A 14,778-nucleotide genomic window follows, 5' to 3' on the forward strand; every position below is an offset into this window, starting at 1 on the left:
TCCTCCGCTGACCTATACCTCTCTAGCCCTCCTCCCAGTTCTCTCTAAAGCACAGCTGTAACTGGGCGGCTTCTATTCCGAATCTTCCAAGTCACCACATCAGGCCGGTGTGCCCTGGTTTGACATTCAGGGCTGCTATAACCTGGGCACAACTTCCTTACAGAAGGCAGAATAACATGGTAGCTCCCAAAGTTGTCCACAATCTAGTCCTTGGAGTGTGTGAATGTGTTACGTGGCAAAAGGGACTTTGCAGATGTGACTAAGGACTTGGAGACTTTCCTGGACTGTGCGGGTGGGGCCCAATCCAACACCACAAGACCTCAAAAATGGGAAGCCTCTCCCAGCTGTGCTTAGAGAGAGACTCGATGATGGAAGGAGGGTCAGGCACATGCGACATTGCTGGCTTTGAAGATGGAGTAAGGTTGGCCACAGTCAAGAAATGAGGGCAGCCTCTGGACGCTGGAAAGGGCAAGGAAGGGCATTCTCTCTGGAGCCACAGGAAAGAACTGTGGCCCTCCAGGTGTCTTGATTTTAGCCCAGTGACACCGAGTTGAACTTCTGAAAGGTAACGCGTTTGTATTTTTTGAAAGACACTAAAACTGTGGTCATCTATGACAGCAATAGGAAACAAAAACATTCCTCATGGAAGCTTTCTCCTCCCAGTCAGTCTCTGGCTGGTCTTGCCCCAGATCCCGTGTGTCCTCCGTCCACAGCTGCATTGTCCTGGACGCTCAGGCCATCTCTCCCCCAGGCTCCTATGCGCAACTGCCTTTCCTCTGCACTGTCCTCGAGTGCTACCGGCCACCTGCTAGCACTCACTCATCCGCCTGCCCACCCCTCGGGCTCCCCTCTAGACCATAGCTCCTTCCATGCGGTGTCTGTGATTTACTTTCCTCTGGACTCCACAGAAGCCTGCACAATGGGCCTGGGGCAGCCTTCTGTAGAAGCCCTGGCTCTCAGTCCCTGGCTGCATAAGGGTCACCTGGGGATCCCTACAAACCCCAAATCTACCAAATCACTGTGGAAGGAGGGAAGACAGGTGCGGATGTATTACTGGGGGGAGATTTCCAAGATTCGGAAAGTGAAAAAAGCAGGGAGTTGAAAAATGAGAATATGTTGTCGTTTGTGTGAAAAAATGGGGAAAAACAAGTATTTATTATAACTTTTAAAATTTGACTATCACCCTGGCTGATAGCTCCGTTGGTTAGTGCAGTATCCCAATCCGCCAAGGTTGCGGGTTCAATCCCGCTCAGGGCACACCCAAGAAGCAACCAATGAACGTATAAATAAGTGGAACAACAAATTGATGTTTCTAAGATCAATCAATAGTTTTTTAAAAATTGACTATCTTTGGAAAGCTATAAAAAATAAGAGAATATAACCCCTTGCAACTTTCTGAATTCTGCACCATATATACATATTACCTGTTCACAAAAGTAAAATTTAAAAAATTCAAAGTACTGACTCTAGGGCATCTCCAGAAAGGATCCAGGATGCCCAGGTCTGGCCCAGCATCTCTTTCTAAAGCACTGTCTGCCAGCTCGTTTCCAGTCAGGAGCTGAACTGTCAGTAAGAGGGCGGGGCCGAAAAGCAAAGGATATTTGGAAACATAAACTGAACATGTACTTCACCAGAAAAATAAAATAGAACGCTCTCCAAGGGATTGGAAAGCCCTGGGAATCCACTGATTCAGTCCCGCCTCTGCATTTTATGGACCAGGAAAGAGGAAAGTAACTTGCCCAAAGCTACACAGCCAATCAGAGGAACAGGCCAGTGCCCCAGGAATGTTTGATAGTGACAATGACATTGACTGCCAGCCCCTGCCCACCCTCATGCAGGGACCCTGCTGACTCACAGGGCAGGAGGACAGGAAGACAGAGAAGAAAACACCATCTTTAATCAACCCACCTGCACAGAAACCAGGGGAACGCTCCCTGCCGTGCAAGGCCCCAGTGAGAACTTGGCCGCCTTGCAAAAACCGTCTTATAAAAACAAAAGGCTTTCAAAGCACCAGTGGCTAAACCCCTTGAGTAGAAGGGGGTTTGGGGAGTGGGTGTGAGATGACAGCTGGATGTGGGTGGGGGAAGGGAGGGCTGGAGGCAGGAGTTGGCCGGGTGGTAGGGCAGCAGCCAGGCCCAAGGGAATTGTCTGCACCTTGAGCTGCAGCCCTCGGTTAACTGGGCTGACCACCTGAGACCTCAGTGCCTTGGTGACGGGAGGAGCTCATGGGGCTGGCTCCCCAGTACAGAACTTCAGTGGGATGGCGGGGTGTGGTCTGAGCTCAGGATGTCTCGGCCTTAAACAGCAGGGAATATAGACTGGAGGGTGGAGAGCACAAACAAAGTAGTCACCACAGTCGGGCTCAGATGTGCACTCTGTCTGCACTTCCCCCCAGTTCCCTGATGCCTCCCACCCTCCTTCCTTACCCAGGGTCCTCCTATTTCACAGACTGGGAAGCTGAGGCCTGATCCTCCTGCCCTTGGGCTCACCAGCCAGGGCACAGGATGCACAGTGCTAAGGGATGTCTGTGGAAGCAAGTGGGGAGAATGAGCTCTAGTTTCTACTTGCCCTCAAGGAAGGGTGCTGGCCCTCCTGACCCCTCACCATGCCCCACACCTCTGTTCTGCATCTTCAGAACTCCTGGACATTGGAGTGGTCATAAGTACTAGCGGTCTATGAGTACTGGTGACCAGCAGTTCTGATCAGCCCTTTTCCACTCTCAAACCACAGGTCTTCCAAATGACCAGGTGGATGGAGCTGTCAGGGGTTGGTGGAGTTGCGGAGAGGATACGGGATCATGGGGGTAGCAGCTTCAGGGACCTGGAAGCGGGTGTGGAGACTGAGTTGCAGACCCCCTTCCCTGGAGCTAGACATGTCTGCCAAGGGTGGACAGACGCCTAGTCCAGGAAGGCTTCCCTGGGGGTCAGGCTGGATTCGGGGCTCTGGGCTCTGTATGTCTGGTTCCCAACAAGAGAACGGGTATATTGCTTTAAGAGAGACATTGGCAAGTGGTGGCAGTGACGTGTAGATGTGGTGTAGATCACATGGGTTCTAGAGTGTCCACGCTGGAAAGGGGCTTGAACATGGAATTCAGGGACCAGACACTGGGGTTTGGAGGCTGAAACTACAGGAAGTCCACTGTATTCAAGGCCTGCCTCCACCAGAAGCCTAGTTGTGTGGCCTCAAAGCAAATCACTTCGCATCTCTGGGCCTCAGTTTCCTTATCTGCAAAACGGGGATTTTGAGGATTATCATTCTAGCCTAACCCAGGGAACTGAGAGTCAAATGAGAGAGAAGGCTGGAAAGAGCTCCGTCTGCTAAGGGATAATTTTAATCATTTGGGGTGGGGAAACTGAGGACCAAAGAGGGCAAGGGCCTTGCCAGTTGTCACACAGAGTCAGTGGTGAAGCTGCGACCGGAACCCAGGACTCCTGCTCCCAGTGCCGGGTAACCTCGCTCAGAGCGGGTGAGTGGGCGTGGTGAGATGGGATGAGTCTGTCCACCCAGCCTTTACTCTCGGGCAGTGGACAGATGCTGTGTGACGGTTGAAAGGGAGAGGCTGGGAGAAGGGAGGGAGGCCCCAGCCCAGGTCAAGGCTGAGATAAAAAAAATACAAACCTCCAGAGTCCCCTCCCTTGTCCCACCCCGCCCCACCCCTGAAGTCCAGGCTGTGAAGGGCCAAGTCCAAGTCCGCAGCAGACCTAGATCAAGCCGCGCAAGCTGCAGTCGGCCCGCGAGCCGCCAGGGGGCGCGCCTGCCATCTTGGCCGGAGTTCGTGGCCACAGCTGTCAGTCTAGCCACAAAGCACGCGGCGCCAGGGTGGGCGCGGGGCAGAAGCTACCCCGACCTGCAGGAAACAAAGGCAGGTTAGGAAAGTGTACCCCTAAAATAAGGGAGCAGATTGTCCCGGCTGCTCTTCCTACCCCCCTCCCCTTTTTTCGACACTAACGCCCAGGTCCCCCACCCCGTCCTGCTCAGCGCCTGGACTCACGTGTACAGAGGCTGCAGTTGTAAATGCGACGTCTTCTGGGGCGCCTGGTATCCGTAGGAATCAAAACCACCGATGAAGTCAACTGCAGAAGGGAAGGTGGCACATGGTTAGGAATGGGCCTGTCGCAGGTGAGTTATAGGAGGCTTGGTCTTTGAAAGGGAAGAACCTGGGGGTACACCAAGTTAAGGGCCTTAGGGGTGGGCCTTAACTTGCTGCCTGAGGGATGGGCCTAGGTGGGCGGGGACACGGAGGAGTTCGGCCAGTTCCCAGCCTAGACCCTAGGTGGATAGAGAATGGGGGGCGGGGCAGCCTTAAAAAAGAAGTCTCTTGCGGGGAGGGCTCGAGCCAATTAAGAGAAGGGGATGGAAGGGTGGGAACCCTGGGATTGGTCAGTGCCTCACAGGGACCAGTCCAGTGGAGCCCCTGCAAGGGGCAGGGCCTAAGAGAGGCGGGTAGGGGGCGGTGCTGGGGTCTTGAACTGGACTCCTGGACACCTGGGCCTCATCACGGAATAGACTGGCTATGCAAACCCTTACCCACCCCTGCCGCCTCTTCTTCCCTCCCTGAATGGCCGCCCAAGGGCTCCCTCCCACTGAGGCCGCTTAGGGCCCTGTCCAGGGTGCTGAAGGCGCGCGGAGGCCCACGGCCAGGTTTTACCACCTCCCTAGGGGCGCCGCCCACTCACAGCTGTCCTCCTCCTCCAGGAACACTTTGCTCACGTAGCAGGCGAACACAAACCCGAACAGCTGAGGGAGAAGAGGACAGGGAGAGGAAAGCTCTTCCTGCACCTTGTGCCGGGCCCTGCCTATCCGGACTGGAGGGACAGGGTGCGCTAAGATGACAGCAAACCTGTAATGACTTTAAGTTAATGACTGGGTCTTAAAGTCAAACCTACTTGGTTCCAATCTCCGTTCTGGAAGTGTGAACTTTGGACAACTAATTCTTTGAGCTCTTGGAGCCTCAGTTTCCCTAGCTGGATCTGGGCAATTTACTGGCTTGTTAGGAGGAAAGAGAATCTCGTGACTTTGTATGTGTAAAGTGCCTTTGTATATGTAAAGGGCTGGCCCTTCTAGAAATGAGAACTGTTATTATCTTGGAGATATTCTTATTGTATTTTTATAACACTTTTGGTTGATATTATCATCCCCCCCTTTTTGTAATACATGTTAAGCATATTTTACTTTTGAACTGATTTAAAAAAGAGAAACATCAATTTGTTGTTCCACTTATTTATGCCTTCAGTGGTTGATTCTTGTATGTGCCCTGACTGGGGATTGAACCCACAGCCTCGGCATATTGAGAAAATGCTTTAATCAACTGATGTACCAGGCCAGGGCCTGCCATTCCTTGTTTTGACTAAGGAAACAAGCTTGGAGATGGCAAGGCCATGCAGTGGGTATACTGGAGATTTAAACCCAGCGCTGACTCATGGTCTGATGCCTCATCCTATTCATTAAGTCTGCTCATTCTCTGAAGGGGGCTGGGGCAGGGGCGAAGGGAGGAGGGACAGGGTACAGAAACAGTCAGGCAGAAGCACAGGCAGGCTGGAAGACCTAGGTTTGGCTCTTCTTAACTAGGGCTAAACAACAGGGTTTGCAGATTCCACTTTTGGGGGTGTCGTGAGGTGGGGGGACAGGAGGACTCACAGCCAGGAAGATCTGCAGGGCGCTGCTGAGGGCTTCAATGTAGGGATAGTCAAGCAGGCAGCCAGTGACAGAGATGACATGGTGGTCCTCCAGGGCCAGGCGGGAGTTCAGGACAGGTGTCACTAGGCAGCCTGGCCCGTTCTCCATCCACCAGGAGCGGTGTAGGGATGTGTTGAAGGTCATGATGAAGTCCCGGTCCTGGGGGCAGAGGCCTAGAATACTGAGCTGGGGTGGGGAGATCCTCCCCAGGTCACAGGAGGCTGTATATAAAGCCTACTTAACATCTGGACTCCCCTGGCTTGATTTGTGGAGGGCATGGGAGGTGGGGGGTGGATGGGGAGTCTGTCTCTGCAGATCCATATCTAGCCAGTAGGTGGCGCCCGATGACCATGCAGGCCTCACTCTTTCAACAACGCCAGAAGGTGCTGGTGGTACTCAAAGGAACCCCAGAACTTCAGGGCTGGAAAGGACATTAACAGTGACCAGATTCAATTTTCCAGCCATTGCTGAAATATTCAATACAGGTCCTTTCACAGCCCAGTCAGCCTCTCCAATGCCCTCTCCATGTGTGACGCTGGGCAAACTTCTTCCCTCTTTGGTCCTCAGTCTCCCCATTTGAAACGCAGAAATAGCTAGCCTCAGTCGGAAGTCACTATCCATGGTGTGCATGCATGTGTCCATCGGTCTGTTTGCTCACACAGGCCACTAACAAATATCCACTGTATCTGACGGGTATCAAGCACTGAGATATGCAATCTCGTTTATCCCCTCAGCAACCAGTGGAAGCTGGAGTTGTTCTTATCTGCACTTACTAGATGAGGAACCGAAGCTCAGAGAGGGTAAAGCACTTGCCCAAGGTCACACAGCTAGAAATATTAGAGCTGGGATTTGAAACTATAAACCCAATGCTCTCGTTCATATCTGCTGCCTTCTTTACATCTAAAAATGGAAGCTGTGCTCTCTGGGCTTGCTCATCTCAAAGCTAAACGCTCCTTTCTTCGATATTTCTTCACGTGACACGGTCTGTTCAATTTTTCCTGAACAAACTCTACCTACTCTCTTTCTCTTCTGAAAAATACTGATTGGCACCAGCCTCAAATCTCTGTGATCTGAACAGTAGAAAGTGAGTGGGATTTTCCCTGTACATGCACGGGGCCTTGTAGCTTTCTGGGCCACCACAGATTGTTGGTTTCTACTGAGCTTGTTTTTTTTCTTTTCTCTTAAGATTTTATTTATTTATTTATTTATTTTTAGAGAAGGAAAGGGAGGGAGAGAGGGAAAGAAACATCAATGGGTGGTTGCCTCTCATGCGCATCCCTACTGGGGACCTGGCCTGCAGCCCAGGCGTGTGCCCTGACTGGGAATTGAACTGGTGACCCTTTGATTTGCAGGCCAGCATTCAAACCACTGAGCCACACCAGCCAGGGCTCTACTGAGCCTGTTATCAAGTGGGACCCCAGCCCATCTTCACACAGACTGATCTTCACCCTTATCCGCTCCATCATCATTTGTGTCTGAAAAGTGCAGAGGGGGCCAGAAACAACTGTGGGGTGGGGGATGGAACACAGGTTATTTGGACATGTAGAAGGAGATTTTTTTAAGAGATGACACCCCCAGACCCACACCACCCTGGGAGCCCTTAGAGTGGGGGATGGGAAAGGTCAGGCTCTGCCCTCTGGCGCTGCCAGGCCTGAGGCTTACCTGGGACAGCTGTCCAACCTCCAGGTAGAAGCAGATGATAAATGCATTCCAGCCAACCCAAAGCACGAGCCAGGCTGCATACTGGGGAAAACAGAGGTGCCGTCAGGGTGGGGCCTGGGGGAGCGGGTGTGGGGTGGGGCACAGAAACAGACCTGATGGACTGAGAAGACATTCGCAGGGGAATTTATGACTATACGTCACTCGTACAGCACCGAGAACAGTCTACGGATGATTTTTATACCCATCTGGCCTTACAACAGCCCTGCAGGGAAGGCAGCAGCCCCCCCTCAGAGATGACTACTTTAAGGCCCAGAAAGGGTCTCTTTTCCAAGATCACACAGCTAGAGAAAGGGCTGGCATGCGAACCAAGTCCTTGGGTAGTTAATACTACCTGTTCAGCAGAGAACAGTGGCCCCCTAGACATGGCAAAGAACTGGAGAAAAACTGGCTATTTCCGTCCAAGCCCTATGCCTGCAATTCCAGCAGCCGCCACCTGGCGGGCAGGACTGTCTACACGGGGGCCTGGGGCTTTCGGAGAACTGGAGAGAAGAGTTCTTGAATCTTGCTCAGGTGAGAGAAAACTCTGGAAGGCCCCTGTTCACCTGGCTTCTGGGAGCTGAACCTGTGGCAGGTAGGCAGCAGCCCTAACGGGGTGCTGGTGGTTTCTGGTGGGAGGGGGGCACTGTGCATCGTTGTTACTGTAGGGTTCACACATTTCTGTAGTAAACATAGAAAGCTTTTTCCCTCAGGAGAGGTGTGTGAACGGATCACTAAGGAAGAGCAGGGGACAAAGGTGAGCTGAAAAGAGGAGTTTGACAGAGTCCATCGAGGACCAGGTCTTAGAAAAAGCAAGCAGACAGAAGGAGCCAGGGACATCTTCCACTCTTGGGATGGGTGTGCAGGCACTGACCTCAAAGCCACTGTTGACCGTATATTTTTTTAAATCCTCACCCGAGGATCTATTTACTGATTTTAGAGAGAGTGGAAGAGAGAGAGAGAAACAACCATGAGAGAGAGAAACTTGGATTGCACGTGACCAGGGATTGAACCTTACGCGCTCTGACCAGGGATTGAACTCACAACCTTTTGGTGTACAGGATGATGCTCCAACCAACTAAGCCACCTGGATAGGGCTAGACCATATCTTTGTTTGTTGGTTTGTTTTTTAAGATTTTATTGATTTATTTTCAGAGAGAGGAGAAGGGAGGCAGAAAGAAAGGGAGAGAAACATGAATGCGTGGTTGCCTCTCACACGCCCCCTACTAGGAACCTGGCCTGCAACCCAGGCATGTGCCCTGACTGGGAATCGAACCGGCGACTCTCTGATCCGTAGTCTGATGCTCAACCCACTGAGCCACACCAGCCACGGCTAGACCATATTCCTGATGAAAACAAGAGACAAAAGCCAAGCTTTCCTGAAATAACCTGAGGAACTAAACAAGACAAGGCCCCTTCCTCCCACTGGCTTTCTGAGGCAGCATAGCAGTGTGGCGGGGCCTTCACTCTGGACCTCGTACTCTAGTCCTGGCTCTGCCGATTAGCTGTGTGACCTCAGGAAGCGACATAGCCTTTCTGAGACTCATTTCCTCATCTAGAAATTGGAGATGGCACGATAAACCTTGCAGAGCTGTTGTAAAGATCCAATAAAGCACATGAGACTCTTAGCAGAGTGTGTGACCCATAGTAGTCACTCACTTAATAATGTATCATGTTAATATTTGGATTTTCCCCCCAGGAAATTCTTTAGGACAAATATCCACCTTGTCTCCTCTGAACCAAGAAGCACTGACATTTGCGCATAGTACCAACAGGGCTAGAGGCAAAAGAGAGCAGCAGTGTCTGGGTGTCCAGGGTGGCAGGCAGTTGTGGCTGTAGGCAGGGGGAGATGTGTGGGAGCAAGGAGAAGGGGGCGGCTGGGGAGGGGCCACATGAGCCATACCAGAATAAGGTACCGGGAGCGGTACTGCACTGTGCCGAAGATGCCCAGGATGACGGCCATGATGTGCAGGAAGTTGGCCAGGATCGGAGCCCATTGGTAGCCTAGGAAGTCAAAGATCTGCCGCTCCAGCGCAGCCACCTGTGGGAAAAGAGCAGACTGAGGCCACATCATCCCCTAAATGGGAAGGCCGAGGACTCCTCCTTGACCTTGTGGAGGAGGTTGCATCAGTTATAGCCGTAATGAGGCATCACGGCCTGACTGTGCGCAAACCTCAGAGCCATCCCAGCCCCACAGTACCAAACTGGGAGGTGCTGAAGGAAGATGGGAGCCAGGGTTCAGAACACCTGCCTCCCTGCCAAGAGGCCCTCCCCTCTGGTACCTTCCTAAAGTGAGGTTCTCAGTGGGTGGAGTCAAGGCCCAGACTCCTCCCCTCAGCCCCGCCCAAGGGCTGAGCCCTGCCCGGCAGGCCCCCGGGAAGCTGCTGGGTCTAAGTCACAGCTTCCCTATGGGATGTGCGGGCCACAGAGAAAGAGATTTATTTTTTACTTCCCTTCCCTGAGGGAGCTGTTAGGGAGATTGCAAAATTGTCCTCAAATTCTTCCTGTTTCTATGCTCTTTGGCAGAGCCCAGCCACGCTAATACTGTCCCTGGTCATGTGACTTGCTTTATCCAACAGGAACTAAGCAAACTCCAAGCAAGTGAAGGCTTGAAAAATGCTTGTGCACTGGACTGGAGCTTGCGCACTTGCTATATTTGTAACACAGAGGTGACCTGCTGGATTATGAAAGGCTACATGGAGGGGCATCAAGGTACCCCAGCTGCCCACCAGTCAATCATCACAGCAAGGCCATAGTGGCTCATTTGGGTGCTAGCAAACCCACCAGCGGGGCAGAGACACGTAGCCCAGACCAGAAGAGTCTCCTGGCTGACCCACAGAATCATGACCTGAATAACATGGTTCTTTTAATACATTTTGGAGTGATTTGTTATGCAGCAAAAGCTAACTGATACACAATGCAATCAACACTCCCTTTCTAGCAGCCCCTAGTTCAATCTTTCAGCTGATACACTTAGGAACAAAGGTGCCAAGGCTACTTACTGATCTTAATGGACAGAACCCATGTCTTGTTTTGGAAGCTGGCTCCCTCACAGTCCTTGTGTCTTGGGTGGGACTCAGCCCACTTCCAAGTTCCATAGTGGGCTTGTGACCAATGCCTAACCAAATACTCCATACACGCTGACCTGTTCAGAGATGGGCACGCACTGTGTGCCCTGTTCCTGTGAGTCACCAAAGCTAAGGGACAGAGAGTGAGGAAGGACGACAAACAAGCAGGGAGAGTGTTCCCGGTGACATCATTAAGGATCCGGCCACACCTAGAATGATTGTCCCTCTCTGTACTTGTGATTTCTGTCACTTGCCACCAAGAGTCTTGCCTAAGATAAAATGGGAGAGAGAAGGGTATGGGTGGGGAGAGGAGGAAGACTCTGACCAAGTGCAAAGACCCCGGAAGCTTGTTTCCTGGAGGGGAGGCAGGAGAGGGTGGGGCTGACGCTACTACACAGATGGCAAGGCTGGGCAGAGGCCCAGGAAGCTGCAGGCTCAACCCTGGCACCCACCCACGTGGCGCCAGCATGTCTCTTGTTGGCGACTCCCATCCCAGGGCCCTGCAGATTGTAAAGAGCGTTCCAAGTTCATCCCTCATGGATACTCCTTGGCAGAAAGGCAGAGCTGAGATCATTATCTCATTTTGGAGAAAGACACCAGGGGGCTCAGAGAGGGGAAGTGACTTGCCCAAGGTCACACAGCAGGTTGGTGGCAGAGCCAGGCAACCATTCTGCCTTTCTCTGCCACCTGTCTCATCTTGGCACCAACGCACAATCTCTCCCAGGTGGCAGTGGCCTGGGAGTTAAGAGGTGTATTTCTGGTTAAGATCTGACATTGACCACAGGTGACCTTGGGTAGGCCACCTTCCTGCTGGGTCTTCTATACATAGAGGTTGCTGGACATATGACCTCTAACGTTCCTTCTGGTTTTGACTCCAATAGCCTGCCGACCATGGGGGAGAAAGTCCCCAGGCTGCTCCCCCTGCCAAAGCTCCTGCCCTCCTTCCATCTTCCTTTCTACCCCGACTCTGCTAGACCTTAGGGTGCCTGGTGGTTTGAGGTCCAGCTTGATGCTCTCACCTCAGCTAGTGCCTGGTCCTGGCAAGGAGCCACCAGAGAATTAAGGGCTGTGACAGAGTTGCCCAGGCGCACAGTGTAGCTGGGGAGACACTCTGCCTGGATACGCCTGCCTATAAAACACGACATCACCCCCAGTCCCACCCGGACCCTGCTCAGCACTCCTCTGTGTTCTTGGGGACCTCAATGATGGAGTTGGCAGCATGAAATAGTTACCCCCCCCAACTAAATCTCAGGTTCAAATTGTAGCCCTGCTGTGTGGCTTAGGGCAAATTACCTTCCCTCTCTGAGCCTATTTCTTCACTACCTATAGATAGGGAAGATAGTCCCTCCCCCAAGAAGTAGTTGTGAGGATATGAAGACATCACAAAAACTATCAGACAATTAGACTTAATAGTTGAAGCTTCTTAGTTTGGTATCAAAGGTTTACTAGGTCAGCCCAAGCCCCCAAGTCGCTGAAATAACAGTTGAAGACCTGCTTTCATTCGCCTTTTCCTATATCTAAACCCTCCCTGGTCTTCAGAATGCAGCACCGCTCCCTCCTTTCCTAGGAAGGCCTCTTCACCGCGGTCTCCTTCCACTGGATGCGGACCAACCGCTGCTCTCCTCCCTCTCAGCCGACCCCCGCCTCCACACACCACACCCTCACTCGTCGTCTCCTCCCCAAGTACACCCCTCATCCGCCCTCCCGACATCTCCATGCCTTGTCCGTCCAGGGTCCGTCCGTCACTCAGTCACAGGACGTCTGGTCGGTGGCAGGCCCTGTGCCGGCACCGGGACGCAGAAGTGACGAAGTCATGGCCCCTGCCTCTTGGCAACTCAGAGTCCAGCAGAGGAGACGGACGGAAAACTGGACAGTCACAAACGGGTGCAGTCGGCATATAACCCAGGCCCGAGTGGGCTATACGTCACCTCTCCCTCCAATGGTAAGTGCAGAGACAGACTGACGTATATGTATAGACTCATATGTACATCTATATGTATGGTATATATGTGTGCGTGCATATACACGGTATATTTAAAATTGGGATTCAGAGCGTGGTCATGGATTTATGGTGGGCCCTTCCCTGGGGGCCTCTCATAGTGTACCCAAGCCAGAGTAAACTGCAGACTCGAACCATTGCCCAGCCGCATCTGTGGGCTGTGAGCTCCGAAGGGGGTTGTACAGTGTAAAAAAAAATGAGATTCATTGTCTCACGAATAATCAAATATTCCAAAACTCCTGCTGTGCTACAGGACATGAAGCTAATGAACGAAGACCAATAAGAACAACAAAGTGGGGGAATAACCCCCCATCTGGTTGCACCAGCTGAGAAGTGATACCCGAAGGCTGTGCTACCCATGGCCTTGGTGACCTTCTTTCACTTTGCAGACAGGAACTGCACAGAGACCACAGAAACCCTTGCAAGAATGTTAAGTGCACACACACTGAGCGACAAAATCAACCCCGGGGACATTTCTGCCTGGTCTGCCTGTAAGCCAAGTCAACCCCTAGCTGCTGAGTTTGTCCCCAAAGAGGGCTGGTACAGAAGCTTCTGGGGGCAACCCGTGCAGCCTCCTCCCTCCGCTTCTAGGAGAGGGAGGCTGGCCACCACCCCCTTGAGTACCTTTTTCAAAGTACGAATCTGGTCGGGTCATTCTGCTATAGAGGCAGCCCACAGAGTGTGGGGTAACCCCTACAGTCTCGGAGTCTGCCAAGTCCCCAGCCATACCGTACCCCAGACAAGCAGGATGGGTCCCCAGAACACAGTCCCAGAGTGACAGATGAGAACAAGATCCTCTCTGGGTCCTACCCACAGAGTAAGTCCCACCGGGCTGCCCCACAGTCCTCTCTACCCTCTATCCCCACAAGGCTTTGTCCTGCTTCTTCTGACCCCACCGCCCCGCCCCTTTCTGAGAGCCGGCCCCTGGCAGTGTCCCTGTAGCTTCAGGCCCTTCCCTGAGGGGTCCCCTGCCCCTTGCAGGCTGCACCTAAGTGTGCTGCTTCTTCTGTAGTCTTCTCAAGTGACTCTGTTCCTCTTCTCTCTCCCCATGTTCCCCCAGCCCAAAGGTGAGGTTGGCATCCTCTGTGCTCGCCAAGCTGCTCGCGGAACTGTACAGCCCTGTGGCCTTGCCACCCTCGTCCACCACTGGCCTCCTCAGCCACCGGCCTCTTCTCTTGCCCCTTCGACTCATCATTCTGGTCGACTCTGACATCCAGGGCCACTCCATCAGGCACCCCAGTCTCTGGGTCTCTCAAACACCTCTCTCACAACCTTCCCCTCCATTCCTTATCTGTCACCACCCCTCAGACTGTGTCATCAGCTGTAACTGCCCTGCCTCCAAAGTCACCAGTTCAACAGCCCCCCTCAGACTACCCTGCTGGCTCCCCAACATCCTTCACATCAGCCCCCAACCCCACCCCTCTACTCTGTCCCATCCCCCGGTTCCTCACATTCCAACTCTGAACCTGCCAGGACCCCAGGATCCCTCTTTCAACATCAACATCGCCTGCAACCCAAACTCCCGTACTCCTCTGCCTTGTCATCCCACGTGTCAGGAAACTCCCACATCTCGATACACTTGGTGAAGTTTTCTCTGCTTGCAAAGCATCCAAGCACCGTTGGAGGAAGCTGCTGCAAGAAGGCAGGCCGGGTCCACTGTCGATGTGTAATCACCGACTTCAAGACATGCCCGGATGCCGTCCCACCACCCCTCTGGCCTTCTCTGGGGAACTCACCTCCTCAATGACTATTTTCAGATCTCGATGTCTTCAACCCTCTTGGGAGGACCCGTCTCCACCTGCCTATAACCTGCTCTATTTAAGGCACTGACCCTCCTAAGTGAGGCCAGTTCCTCCGCCTGCACTCTGAACCCTATCTTCCGTCTTCTCAGGTGTCCACACCATCCATGGTCCCTTCTCTCCTATAAACTCAACCTCCCCCTGCCCACTGGCTCCTAAACATGCTCAAGCCTTTCCTATCAAACAAACAAACAAACGTCCTCTCACCCCCTCCCAGCTAGTACCTTACCTGTCTCAACGCTCTTGCCTAACGGCCTCCCTACCACCCGCTCCTCTGCCCACTGGCTACTACAGTTCGGTGCAGAGGTTAGGAGCAGAGCCAGGGTTAGAATCTTGGTGCCACTGGTTTTTATACAACTCTGTTAGGGCGAGTCACTCAACCTCTCTGTGCCTCAGTTTACTTACCAACAGAATGGGCGTGATTCACAATACCTTCCTCACACAGTTGTGAGGAGAGTGTTATTTAAAATCATACACCCCTGCAGAACTCCCTGCTTCCCCACTTGTTTTATTTTTTTCCATGGCACTTAGCATTGAT

At 52.6% G+C, this 14,778-nt stretch overlaps 1 protein-coding gene and 1 non-coding gene across 5 annotated transcripts in view; one reads left to right on the top strand and one right to left on the bottom strand.

Moving 5' to 3' along the window:
• Nucleotides 1–1,693: 1,693 nt before the first annotated feature.
• NKAIN1 (sodium/potassium transporting ATPase interacting 1) overlaps nucleotides 1,694–14,778 on the bottom strand; it is a 41,179-nt gene continuing 28,094 nt past the window's right edge. For 2 of the 4 annotated variants that reach the window (XM_037057236.1, XM_037057237.1), the window contains exons 2-7: nucleotides 9,278–9,415; nucleotides 7,339–7,419; nucleotides 5,638–5,849; nucleotides 4,677–4,737; nucleotides 3,992–4,073; nucleotides 3,757–3,847 (exon numbers count right to left, since the gene is read on the bottom strand). In XM_037057236.1, coding sequence (XP_036913131.1) covers nucleotides 3,838–3,847; nucleotides 3,992–4,073; nucleotides 4,677–4,737; nucleotides 5,638–5,849; nucleotides 7,339–7,419; nucleotides 9,278–9,371 — 540 coding nt within the window. In that variant the 5' untranslated portion in view covers nucleotides 9,372–9,415 and the 3' untranslated portion in view covers nucleotides 3,757–3,837. Of the gene's footprint in view, nucleotides 3,848–3,991; nucleotides 4,074–4,676; nucleotides 4,738–5,637; nucleotides 5,850–7,338; nucleotides 7,420–9,277; nucleotides 9,416–14,778 lie in introns of all 4 variants that reach the window. The other 2 variants (XM_037057234.1, XM_037057235.1) reach the window with 2 other exon arrangements.
• LOC118994588 (small nucleolar RNA SNORA42/SNORA80 family) lies at nucleotides 12,495–12,628 on the top strand. Its single transcript, XR_005068095.1, has one exon. It is a non-coding gene; the product is annotated as a small nucleolar RNA SNORA42/SNORA80 family (small nucleolar RNA).

This window comes from Sturnira hondurensis, unplaced genomic scaffold (genome assembly GCF_014824575.4).
Source record: "Sturnira hondurensis isolate 20B ecotype Veracruz unplaced genomic scaffold, ASM1482457v3 Scaffold0009516, whole genome shotgun sequence".
Taxonomy (NCBI): domain Eukaryota; kingdom Metazoa; phylum Chordata; class Mammalia; order Chiroptera; family Phyllostomidae; genus Sturnira; species Sturnira hondurensis.